Source organism: Corapipo altera, unplaced genomic scaffold, assembly GCF_003945725.1.
Source record: "Corapipo altera isolate COAL_440 unplaced genomic scaffold, ASM394572v1 295, whole genome shotgun sequence".
Taxonomy (NCBI): Eukaryota; Metazoa; Chordata; class Aves; order Passeriformes; family Pipridae; genus Corapipo; species Corapipo altera.
In genome coordinates, this window is record NW_020884936.1 from 3,427,092 (window position 1) to 3,439,961 (window position 12,870).

General features: G+C 55.8%; 1 protein-coding gene across 1 annotated transcript; it reads right to left on the reverse strand.

The window, feature by feature from the left end:
• Nucleotides 1-8,540: 8,540 nt before the first annotated feature.
• LOC113955242 (homeobox protein not2-like) lies at nt 8,541-11,833 on the reverse strand. Its single transcript, XM_027660525.1, is given in 4 exon segments — nt 8,541-8,564; nt 8,567-8,650; nt 9,168-9,352; nt 11,626-11,833. Coding segments are annotated over 4 exon segments (501 nt in total).
• Between the last annotated feature and the right edge of the window lie 1,037 nt (nt 11,834-12,870).

Genomic DNA, 12,870 nt, shown 5'->3' on the forward strand with positions numbered 1-12,870 from the left:
AAAAAAAAAAAAAAAAACAGCGGGGGGGGAAAAAAAAAAAAAAAAAACCGGGGAAAACCCCCAGTCCCGGGTTTGGGGGGGGGGGGGGGGGGGGGGGGGAGCGTGGGATTGAATATGGGTGTCATTAGACGAGGGGGTTGGGTTGTTTTATTAAAAGGTTGTTAAATAAATGATGATAAGCAGCGACTGTGATTCCCGGGAGAAGTGATGTCGGAGCTGCTCCAGTTATTAAAGGAGCAGATCCACGTTCAGGCCGTCGCCGTGGGAGAGCTGCGGGGGGATGATCCAGGATGGACGGACAGACAGACGGACGGGGAGCCGCCGGGATGCACAAGGAGCAGAACCACGGGCTGACTTTTCCCTTTCGTCGCCTTCTGCCGCTCGGCCAAATCCGCTGCCTAATGACGCGTCCTGTTTCCCATTAGTGCTGTGTGCTCAGCTAATGCATTTTGGTCGGAAAGCTGGAAATTTTCACTCGCTGGTAATGACTTGGGAAATGTAGCACCCAGTAGCAGACACCCCCCACCACCACCCACAGCAGCTCCAGCCCCTCCGAGGTGGAGAGGAGGAAAGAAATGAAGGGGGGGATTCGATCCCTTTTTTTTTTTTCTTTTTTTTTAAGCGGTTTTTTTATTTTAATTATTCCATTTTTTTTTTTTTTGATTCACTATATTCTCTTAATTTTATGTTATTCCAGTTTTGGCTTTCGAGCGCGTGGAAAATAAAAGGGGAAGGCGGTGGGCAGGGGGGGGGGGTTTCTTAGGGAAGGGGTAAAAAAAAAATTAAAAAAATCCCAAAAAAAAAAAAAAAACCCAAAAACCCCCCCCCCCCAAAAAAAGCCCCCAGCCCTTTGTAAACATCCCCCCTGAGCAAAGGGAAGGAGGTGAAAAGCATTTCCTGATAACTCCATTAAAGAATGAGGCTGCATTAACATTCCAAGTCCCTCGACAAGAGATGAAAGTGGGGAACTTGAGTTCAGCCTCCCCTCGCTCCAGATGTTATTATGGGCTCCCTGAAAGGTTTTTTTATTTCTTTTTTTCGCGAAGAGACAAAGATGTTGCCCACTTCAAACGGGGCTAATTGATGCTAATGACTATCAGATAGAGGGGGGGGCCCTTTTCCCCCCTGCCAAGGGGAAAGAGAAGAGCGCATTTTACAATCCCCCCATAGAAAACGCGCCGCTCTTCAAGCCAGGTTGGTGCTTTAGGGATTTTTGTTCCTCCCTGGCTGCTTCTTTCCCTCCTCCTCGTCGCTGACCCCCTTCATCTTTTCTGTCCCCCCCCTTCTCTGGGCACCCCGCGGCTCTCCCTTGTTCGCCCATGAGAAATTTCGCACCTCTCCTCTCCGTCGCCGGGGAGAGCCCCGGCTCCATTTCCATCCCTCCGGCCCAGCGGGGGCGGAAACTTCCCCCCAAAACCCGCAGCGAGCACACGCGAAAACGTGACGGGGATTTGGTGCATCTCTAATCCCGCGGGGTGAGCCCTCCTGGATCCGGGAGCATCCTACCCGGGAGAAGGTGGATCCAGGGGCTCCTGGAGGTGATTAGACAGGCGTGTGCTGGCTGTCATTAGGGTAACAAGCCAAGCCGAGGAGGTTGAAGTCATGAGCTCGTGTCTTTTATTCTTAAAACAATAAAAATTCGCTTAAAAATGGGATTCTGAACACTAAATTCAGCTTTTAGCGTTGTCTCGTAATTTTTAAACCACTTCTGCTGTGATAATCCGTAGCAATAATAAATAATCATAGTGATAATAAATAATAATCCCTAGTAATAAATAATAATCCATAAATCAGTAATAGGCAATTAGGAATGTCCTCGAATCGTGTGGCTCCTCGAGCTGCTGATTTGCCCCTTTCCAAGCTGGATCCCACCGAATCCTCCGGGGAGAGGGGAATGGGGATTCACCAGTGAAAAGAGGAGCGTGGGGTTTGTCCAAGGAGGATGATGGATACATGTTCATATCCCTTGAAAAGAGAAATTTTTTTGGCTACTGGTAATTACTGTGGGTTCCCTCTGCACCGGGAACACCTGGAAGTGGGTGCCAAGGCACCACCCTGCCCTGGCTCTCCCACCTTCAGCCAGGTCTCAAGGGGGGCTTCTGGGAGCTCCAGAACATGGTGCTGGTGTCCATTTTTCTTGGAAAACCCTGTCTGTCCTGTCTGCTGAGGGATCCAAGTTGAATTCTGGATCCTTGGCACCTCGCAGGGTCCCACTGACAGCCCCAGACTGGGATGAGGACAGGAGGGATGGCACCACCCTGCACTCTGAGGGTGTTGTAGAGCAAGGGGAGCCCTGGCTGCAGGTGACAAGAGCAAGGCCACCCTCAAACGTCCCCCTGCAAGAGCCCAGTGTCAGTAGAAGATGAACAGGACAACTTGGAAACATGGGAATTTCCTAGAAGGATGTTATCCCAAAGCCTGGACTGCAGAGGAGACCGTCCCCATTCTCTCCACCCCTCTCACCTCATTTTGTGTCCTGCTTGTCAAACCTCTCCGGGAGCTGATCCAACATGTCCAAGGCCAGGCTGGACAGGGCTTGGGGCAACCTGGGATAGCGGAAGGTGTCCCTGGCCATGGCAGGGGGTGGAACTGGGTAACCATTAAGATCCCTTCCAACCCAAACCATTCCATATTTCTGTGTTAATGCAATGGAAAACTACCTCTGGAAAACACAAGAGCCTTGGTTTGTGCTCCAGGGGGGAGGCAGGGCATGTCCTCCTCCTCCTCTCTCCCGGTTCCAGACAGTCAATACACACCCCGGCCGCCCTTCAGACACCGCTCCCGGGCTTCATTGTCAGGTTAATTTGGGATAATGGCCTGCAAAGCACCTCAGCCCCATCCAGGTCTCATTAGCACTTGATAATATCGAGCATCCTGAGGAGGCTTTTCCTCCTCCTCCTTCCCCGAAAGGCACGGAGTCCTTCGGGCGGCCCGGGCTGATTTATCGCCCAGGCTTGACATGTCCGGGCAGGATCCCAATGAAGGAATTCACGCTGGAATGAGGCTCAGCAGGACCTGGATTCTGCCCCAGCCTTTCGATGGGGAGATATCCCTGATCCAAGAGGGGTCGTTCCTCGGTGTCCCGCTCCCCGGTGTCACATCTGGCCTCGTGTCTCAGCCAGATGTGAAATGAGGGAGCGGGACCTGCTGCATCCCACCACCCTCACCCTTCCCGGCTCCTGGGGGGCCTCATCCACCTACCCAGGGTCCAAATACAGCGTGAGTTGAGCCCATGAGTGGACCTCACGGTGTGATTGGACTAAACGACCTTCCAAAGTCCCTCCCAGCCCTATAATTCCATGATTCCGTGGGCCTACACCCAGCTGGCAGCAGAGTCTGGGTGACCCCCACAAAATCAACCAAAACCCAAGTTCTCAGAGGATGCTCCGTAGCTTTCCCCTCACGGACAGACCCGAAGACCCTGCTCACAGAGGTTGCAATTCCAGATATTAAGAGCATCCCAAACCCACGCGTTTAAAAAAAAAATAAATAAAAATTAATTGGGAATTATAAACAAACTAAGCATTGAGGCAGCGCTGGGCCGGGCCTAAGTGCACCATCAGCTCGCTGCTCCCTTCAATTATCTTTTTTTCTCCCACATTGTTCTCCCCTAATGAGGAGACTAATGACCAAAGGATGGTTCATAAGTGGTTCCCAGACTCTCCTTGCCCAGGGCAAACACCGTCCACAATAGGATCACAAATTGCAGGGAGAAGCCCCGGCTGATCACATCAGAAACGGTGCAGGGATTTATCTCTCGGCCTTAACAATAACAGTATGTTCTTAATCGCCACTCCAAAGGGACAACTGGCGGGGGATCTGCCCGGCCTCGTCATTAAAAGCTGGCAGCATCTTTGCTAGCGCTGCCCCTTTGTTCATCTTTCATTATCCCGATGCTCCGGCCCCGTTAATTCCCCTCCATCTTATTAAATCAATAGAGATGGAGCGGGGGAAGGATGGGGCAGATCCAAGGGGTTGGATCCGGCTCGAATCTCCGCGGGGGCTCGGGGTGGGAGCGGGATCGGACCCGCTCAGCACCACGTGCGGCCAAGGATTTCCTCACCCAGCTCCTGCGGCCGGGGAAACTGAGGCACGGGAGGGTTCGCAGCCTAAATAAATCCCGGGGGGAGGTTTTGGTAGAGCCGGGAAGCGCTTTATCTGACTGCCGATCCCATCAGCATCCCTGTATTGCTCGAGTTAATGATTCAATCAACTCCTAAAATAAAATCACGCCGTTCAGAGAGTGATGCCTGAGCGGCATCTCCAGCGAAATCCCAGCCTGTCCATACTGGCATCACACAGGGAGAAGGGATTTTGTGCCACAGACCATTTGCAAAGAGGGAGGTGGTGCAAATTTCATCTTTTTTCCCACCTCTTTTTTGTAACAGCTCATTTCGCCGAAACTGGTTCAGCTCCATGATTTTTAAACCCGGAGATTTTGGCCACTGCAATGCTCACCCCATGAGAGGGGTGTCCTTAGTCTCTCGGTTTTCCTGCTGCATTTCCAGGCAGGTCACCCCATCCCATCCTTGTTTTCATGGATCCAGAAGAGAGTTTAATGTAAAAATTTGATGCCTTTGCTCTGTGCCCCAGGCAACCTGGGGCAAAAATCATCCCAGAAACCCTGCAAAATATGGGATGTGGTGGCATTTCCTCCCATTGCCAGTGAAGCCTTTCTTTTTTTTAATTTATTATTTAATTTCCACCGCAACCAGTCAAAGCAGCCTCGGGAAACTTATTTGATGTTTCAATCGGGAATTAAAGGGGAGGGAGAAGCAGGGGAAATGCTCCCTGACCATTTAACAAGATTACACGAGGGGATGGAGCCTGGAAACACGCACGGGAACGACCCCCGGCATCCCGTGTCCCGGCTTTGCCTTGAACCTCTGCCAGCGGCGCGTTGTCCTTCCCGACATCCCGGCCCTTCCACATGGTAATCCCATTTAGCAACCCCCCTCAAAACAGGGCAATCAGCCGAGGGGATGGGGCTCCCAGTTCCGGGAAGGTGCCTGGGAAAGCGGCTGGATCACGGCCATTGAGGGGCTGGAGGGGTCCTGCATCCAAATGCCCCGTCCTGCCAACAAATCCGTCGCCATGTGCTCAGCAGGAATAATCCTGGCTGGAAGGAGAGGAGGGAGGAAGACCCGAAGGGCCTTCAGGCTACAGCTCCACCTGGTTATCCCTTCTCCTATCTCTCCATCCATATCCCATCCCATTTAGCCAGACACCCATTTGCACCTCTTCACCAGCTCCCTGCATTCATCCCCAACCCCTCACCCATCCATTTTATCCCCTTTTCAGGCTATTCCTCTGGGAAAACACCCACACACCCATCCCACATCCTACCTGTCCTAGGAGACTCCTCCTTATCTATGGAGCGGGGAGGAGATTTGCCGGGAAGGGCTCAGCGCTGCGTCTTTGGCAGATAACCTTTATCCTCTTAATAAAGCTGCTTAATTCTCACTTCCTTTTAATTATCTGTCACCGAAAGCCATCCCGGGTTTTGCAGACAGGTGAAAAACCAGTGTCTTGCAGAAAGTCATGGATTAGGAAGGGACTAGCAGGGTCTTTGGGGTGGGAGGAGGGGGCTGGGTAAAGACACTCAGCTCTTATCCTTTTTTCTTCCCCTTTATTCTTATTCTTTTACACACAGATTTTCCTGGGGGGTGAGAAGAGCCAGGGTTCTGTCCCAGGTGGATTGATCCAGCCCAAAACCTTTCCAAACATCTCTCTCCCATATTTTCCACGGTGCTGGGTTTGATCCCAATCCATGTGCCCCAGCTGATCTACCAGGAGCTGGGCTGAGCTGCAAGACCTCCTCTTCCCCGAACTGGGGAGGGAGTGGGAAGGAAACTGCATTTCTACCCCATTTCCAGCATGTCCAGGCTGGCAGGGGCTTGGCAGGGAATAAAATAACCGGGATGAATCCAGCTTTTCTGCAAACCATCAGCTCCATCCCCACGACCAGGGTCAGCTCCGGGGGTTTGGCTCTTCCAGTAATCCCTGCTTTGTCCCACAAAGTCCCTTCCCCACCCTGAGGAACACGCAAACAGGGTTAATCGCTGAGTGAGAGGAGGACAAGGGATGGCCCTCCCCAGCACCCATCTGTCCCGAGGGAACACAGCCATCCTGAGCCCCCAAGGACCGGCCACCCCATCAAGGATTATCACCCCCCACGAGAAAAACCTCCTGCTCAAACCCCAAGGTGCCAGAGGGACGTGCTTTAATCCATCTCATATAAAAGGAAATTTAAAAAACCTCAGTCAAGCCCGGCAGTTTTAATTAAACCATTGCCCCCGGTCGGACACCCCCCGCAGAGGGGTCCGGGCTGGGCAGATCCTGCGGGAGCATCCCCTGGAGCGGGAATGGATCCCCCGTGGCTGCCCAGGAGGAGCCCAATCCTGCCGGAGGCTGAGCGCTGCCAGCTCCCAGGGGATTAAAGGTGCCCTGAGAACAACTTAACTCCCGCAATCAGCTCGGCCCCCGGCCGGGCGATATTAAAACACCCCCGTAAGCCCCGTTGTCTCGGGGCTGATTGCAATAAACCCACCGGCACGGGAGATTAGCGGGTTAAACCCGGCGGCGCAGCGCGGGCTCCCGGCAGACATGTGAAGACATTAGCACAGTTTGGGCTCTTTGAGATGTGCCGGCTAATCCCGGCTCTGAAACGGCCGGGACAAAGGGCAGCTTCCGTCACATCGGCCCCTTCTCCTGGCACCAACCCCTTCTCCTCGCACTGTCCCTCTCTCCTTGCACTGTCCCCTTCTTGCATCCTCCCCTTTTCCTTGGATCACCCCGCTCTGTCCTTGCACCGTCCTATTCTCGCATCCTCCTCTTTTTATTTTATCGCCCTCCTGCCACCAGGAGAGGACAGAGCCCCTTCTTGCACTGTCCCCTTCTTGTATCCTCCCCCTCCTCTTGCACTGTCCCCTTTCCTTGCACTGTCCCCTTCTCCTTGCCACGTCCCCTTCTCCATTTCTCCTGGCATCATTCCCCCTTCCGTGCATCATCCCCTTCTCCTGACGTTGCTCCCTCTCCTGGCATCATCTTCTTCTCTTTGTATTGTCCTCCCTCTCTGCTTTATCCCCTTTCCTTTCACATCCCCCTTTTCCTTGCACTGTCCTCTTCTTGCATTCTCCCCCTCTTCTTGCACTGTCCCCTTTCCTTGCCCTGTCCCATCTTACATTGTCCCCTTCTCTTTGCCACATCCCCTTCTCCTGGCATCATTCCCCCTCTCCATGCATTATCCCCTTCTCCCGACATTGCCCCCTCTCCCAGCATCATCTCCTCTTTGCACTGTCCCACTCTCTGCCTCATCCCCTTTCCTTGCACATCCCTTTTCTCCCTGCACTGTCCCTCTCTCCTTGCACTGTCTATTCTTAAATTGTCCCCTTCTCCTTGAACCCTCTCCCTCTCCTGGCATTGCCCTCTCTCCTGGCATCATCTCCTTCTCCTTACACTAATCCCTTCTCTTCCCTAATTTTCCTTCCTTTCCTTGCAAGGTCCCCCCCTCTTCTTGCTCCAGCTTTCACACCTGCCCAAATAAACCCTCCACCTGGATCCCTTCTTACTCCAGCTCCAAACCTGGCACAGACATGGAGCAAATCCGCTTCCAGGAGCTGGTGCTGCCCAGCTGAGCACCCAGATGTCCCCATTGCTGTCCCCATTGCTGCTTTCATCCAGCAGATCCCAGGCCCTTGGTGCTCTCTTGCTTTTCATCCTTCAAGCAGCTCCCCAGCTTCCCACAGATCCCACTTTTGGCTCATCCCCAGCCCAGTGTCCATCCCAAAACCGCTGGATTAGAAACCTCTACCTCTGCCTAATCAGGGCCAAGCAATTAAAATCGAACCCTGGCTAATCCTTGCCCAGCTGAGATGTCACCTTGGCTGCCCAATTCACAAAGCTCCCACCAGCTCTGCTCTCCAGGTGTGTTTTCCCCATTGTCCTGGCTCCAAAATCCCTGGAGAGAGAGGGATGCCAGTGCTGGGTGGGACACGTGAGCTGTGGGCTGAGCTGGTTATGGTGAAGATGCCACTGGCAGGGAGATGGATGGACCATGAGAGGAAGATCCTCTACAAGGACCTGGGGGCTCTGTGAAGGTCCTGATCTCCGAGATATCCCAGCTCCCAACACCTTTGGGATAACCTGTGGGTGGGGGTGTGCAGGTGACCCCCACTCCCCCAAATCTTTCTCCCAAAAACAAACTCTCACCGAACACTCGCTGCCACTGTGGGCGTGCTTGTTCTCCCTCCTCCCTTTCCTCCTTCTCCTCCTCCTTCTGCAAAGATGAGCCCAAAAATTGCATAAATAATTTATTTTCACACACCCCCCCAGCCCAAGGGGTGCCCTGTCTGTGTCCTGTATATATTAGATATGGCCAGCTATGGTACAGTCATATAATACACATGGAGAAAGGGCCCCGTGGGGCCACTCAGCAGCTCTTTGTCCCAGTCTGTGCAGGTCCTGTCCCCGTGTCCTCCTGTCCATCCTCTGACTCCGCTGAGAAGTCCTTGTCCTCCTCTCCGTGGTGGCTCTGAGAGTCAGGGCTCCCTTGTGGGGTGGCCAAACCCATTTTGGCCAGCTTGGCTTGCTGCTGCTCCAGGCTTTGTTTCCTCCACTTGATCCTGCGGTTTTGGAACCAGACTTTCACCTTGGAATCACAGAATCATGGAATCATTACGTTTGGAAAGGACCTCAAAGACCACCAAGTCCAACCACTAACCCAGCACCACTAAACCATGTCCCCAAGTGCCACATCCACATGGTTTTTGAACACTTCCAGGGATGGTGATTCCACCAATTCCCTCCCACTTTAGGAAGGGTTTTCAAACTTGGTTTCTCCATGGACCACGAAGTCCTGGTCTGCTGAACCCTCAGGCTCAGGCAGTGCCCACTCCATCCCCAACAAGAGTGAGAACTGCCCCCTGCACCCCAGGAGCTGGACCTGCCACTGGTGAAGAAGGTCCAAACTTAAGAGGGACACAAGTTCATGGCTCTTGGACAACCCTTCGTGCCTCGGTTTCCCCACCTGGCATCCTCCACATTTTTAATCCAAACCCTCTGCAACCACCACCCCACACAAGGCTCCTGCTTCAGTCTGAGGGACACATCCCGGGTCCCAGAGGTTTGGGAGCCTCCTGGGCAGAGCTGGAGGGTGGGAGGGTTACCTGCTCCTCGGTGAGGTGCAGGGAGGAGGCGAGCAGGCCCCTCTCTGTGCCCACCAGGTACTGCTGCCGTGAGAATTCCTTCTCCAGCCGGGCCAGCTGGTCGCTGGTGAAGATGGTCCTGACCCTCTTGGCTTTGCCAGGCTTGGCTTTGAAGACGGGGAAGCAGCACCTGGAGATCAGGAAGCCTGGAGATGACAGAGAGAGGGAGGGTCAGGATGCAGGGGAGCCCTTGGAGAGGTCCCATCTACGGTGGGGTCTCTCCCTGGGAGGCCATTTCCTGGAGAGGCAGAAGGGATATTCCCACTTGGAGGTGTCCCCTTTAAAAAGGTTATTTTTGGAGGGGGTTCCTTATGTGAAGAGGTGGGAGAGGGTCCTCCATTTGCTGAGGATCTCCCTAGAAAGGTGGATACAGGTCCCTGTTGGAGAGAATCCCTTTGGACAAAGTCCCTGTGAAGAGGTGGGAGAGGGTCCTCCATTTGCTGAGGATCTCCTTGGAGAGGTGGATATGGGTCCTTCTTGGATATATTCCCTCTGGAGGCAGTCCCCATGAGGAGGTGGAAGGAGCTCCCCCACTTGGAGATGTCCCCTTTGAGGGTGTCCCAAGAGAATTGGGCATGGAATTCTCCTGGAAGAATTCCCATTTCAGGGCATCTTCCCTTTGGAGAGGTGAAAGGAAATCCCCATTTGGGGTATCCTGTGGGGGAGGTGGATGTGGGTCCCTCTGGGAGAGGGGGTCCCTGCTTGGGAAGCAGGAAGGAGATCTTCATTTAGGGGTGTCCCTCAGGAGAGGTGGATGTGGGTCCCCCTGGGAGAAGAAATCCCCTTTTGGGGAGCAGGAAAGAGGTCCCCATTTAGGGGTGTCCCTTAGGAAAGGTGGATTTGGGTCCCCTGAGAGAGGGGATCCCCCCTAGGGGAGCAGGATGGAGGTCCCCATTGGGATGTCCTCTGGGGGAGGTGGATGTGGGTCCCCTGGGAGAGGGGGTCCCTGCTTTGAAAGCAGGAAGGAGGTCCCCATGTAGGGGTGTCCCTTGAGAGAGGGGGATGTGGATCCCCCTGGCAGAAGGGATCCCCTTCTGGGGAGCAGGAAGGAGGTCCCCATTTGGGGTTGTCCCCCTGGGAGAAGAGGGTCCCCTTTTGGGGAATAAGAAGGAAGTTCCCATTAGGTATTTTCCCTGGAGAGGTGAATCTGGTTCCCCACAGGAGAAGGGATCTCCCCTTGGGGAACAGGATGGAAGTTCCCATTAGGGGTGTCCCCTGGGAGAGGTGGATGTGGATCCCCTTGGAAGAAGGAGTCCCCCTTTGGGGAGCAGGAAGGAGGTTCCCATTAGGGGTGTCCCCTGGGAGAGGTGAATCTGGTTCCCCGTGGGAGAAGGGATCTCCCTTTGGGGAGCAGGAAGGAGGTCTCAGTTTGGAGATGTCCCCCCTGGGAGAAGGAGTCCCCCTTTGGGGAGCAGGAAGTTCCCATTAGGGGTGTCCCTCAGGAGAGGTGGATGTGGGTTCCTCTGGGAGAAGGGATCCCCTTTTGGGGAGCAGGAAAGAGATCCACATTTGAGGTGTCCCCTGAGGGAGGTGGATGTGGGTCCCCATGGAAGAAGGAGTCTCCCTTTGGGAACCAGGAAGGAGGTCCTAATTTGGGGTGTACCCCTGGGAGAAGAGGTCCCCCCTTGGACAGTAGGAAGGAGGTCCCCATTTAGGGGTGTCCCCTGGGAGAGGTGGATGTGGATCCCCCTGGGAGAAGGAATCCCCTTCTGTGAAGCAGGAAGGAGGTCCCCATTTGGGGTTGTCCCCCTGGGAGAAGGGGGTCCCCTTTTGGGGAGTAAGAAGGAGGTTCCCATTAGGGGTGTCCCTTAGGAGAGGTGGATGTGGATCCCCTTGGAAGAAGGGGTCCACCTTTGGGGAGCAGGAAGGAGGTCTCAGTTTGGAGATGTCCCCCCTGGGAGAAGGAGTCCCCCTTTGGGGAGCAGGAAGGAGGTCCCCATTGAGGGTATCCCGTGGGGGAGGTGGATGTGAGTCCCTCTGGGAGAGGGGGGTCCCTGCTTTGGAAGCAGGAAGGAGGTCCCCATTTAGGGGTGTCCCTTAGGAGAGGTGGATGTGGGTCCCTCTGGGAGAAGGGATCCCCTTTTGGGGAGCAGGAAGGAGGTCCCCATTTGGGGTATCCTGTGGGGGAGGTGGATGTGAGTTCCTCTGGGAGAGGGGATCCCTGCTTGGGAAGGAGATCTTCATTTAGGGATGTCCCCTGGGAGAGGTAGATGTGGATCCCCTTGGAAGAAGGGGTCCCCCTCTGGGGAGCAGGAAGGAGGTTCCCGTTTAGGGGTGTCCCCCAGGAGAGGTGGATCTGGTTCCCCGTGGGAGAAGGGATCCTGCTTTGGGGAGCAGGATGGAGGTCCCCATTGGGGATGTCCCCCCCTGGAGCAGCAGAGGGGGGTCCCTGTGCGGGGTTTTGGGGGGGTGTCGGTACCTGTAGCCCCGAGCTGGGCAGCCCATGCGGGGGTTCCCCCGCAGCACTCGGTGCAGAGCGGAGGCAGGAGCGGGGCGGGAGCCGGGGGGGACCCCCAGAGGGGCGGCGGGGGGGGCCCAGGGCGAGGCGAGGGTCCCGAGGGTCCCAGGAGCGCGGCGATGGTGAAGGAGCGGCCGGGGGGCGCCGGGCTGGGGGTCGGGGTCGGCATCGCGGGGCCACCCGGGGCAGCGCTACCCGCCCGCCTTTATAGGGCCCGGGGGCACCGCGGGGGCGGAGGGGGATGGGGCGGGGCCCGAGACCCTTCCCTGTCCCCTCCCTGTCCCTCTGCCCTCCATGGGGATGTCCCCGTGCCGCGTTCCCTGCCCTCGGCGGGGAAGTCCCCTCACCATGTCCCCCTGCCCTCGATGGGGATGTCCCCTGCCGTGTCCCCGACCTCCTGATGGCAATGTGTCCCCTCCCCTGTGTCCCCTTGCTCTCGATGGGGATGTCCCCCTGCCCTCAACTGGGATGTCCCCCCTCCATGTCCCCCTGCCCTCCAAGGGCATGTGTCCCTCTCCAAGGGGATGTGTCCCCCTCCAAGGGGAAGTGTCCTTCTCTCCATGTCCCCGTGCCCCCGTTTGGGATGTTCTCCCACGTCCCCCTGCCCTTGATGGGGATGTCCCCTCCATGTCCCCCTGCCCTGGGGGCAGAGCCTCCCATTTGTCCTCCCCCAGGGGGGCTTTGGCCCCGAATTACTCAGGCAGGAGCATCCCAACCCCCAGGGGACACCACAGGGCAGCCAGTGTCACCCCAAAGACCACCAAATTCCCAGTGGGGGACTCGGGGTCCCCTTTGGTACCCTGAGCTCATCTCCCCATCCTGGCCCCCCCCCTGGCAGAGCTGCTTTTTGGGGTGTCAACAACACCCGAGGCCAGGGAGAAGGGACAGGAGCAGGGATGCTCCAGGAGGCAGCGCCAGAGGCAGGGGGGGGTCTCCCTACACCCCCCCTCAGCTCTCCCCGCTCGGCTGATGGGATTCAGATGGTCATTAGGGTCTGAGATCCTTAAAAATCCCGCAGCTTTTCCTAATGAGCTGGGAAAAGTCACACCTCGGGCCGGCGCCGTGGGGGGGGGGAGAGCCCCGGCCAAAGACTCCCCCGGGGGCTCGGGGGGTTTATTGGGGAGGAAATGGGGGAGTCGGGGGGCCAGGGCCACATCTGCACCACAGCAGCCCCCTCGTTGGGCTTTCCCGATGGATAATCCCAGG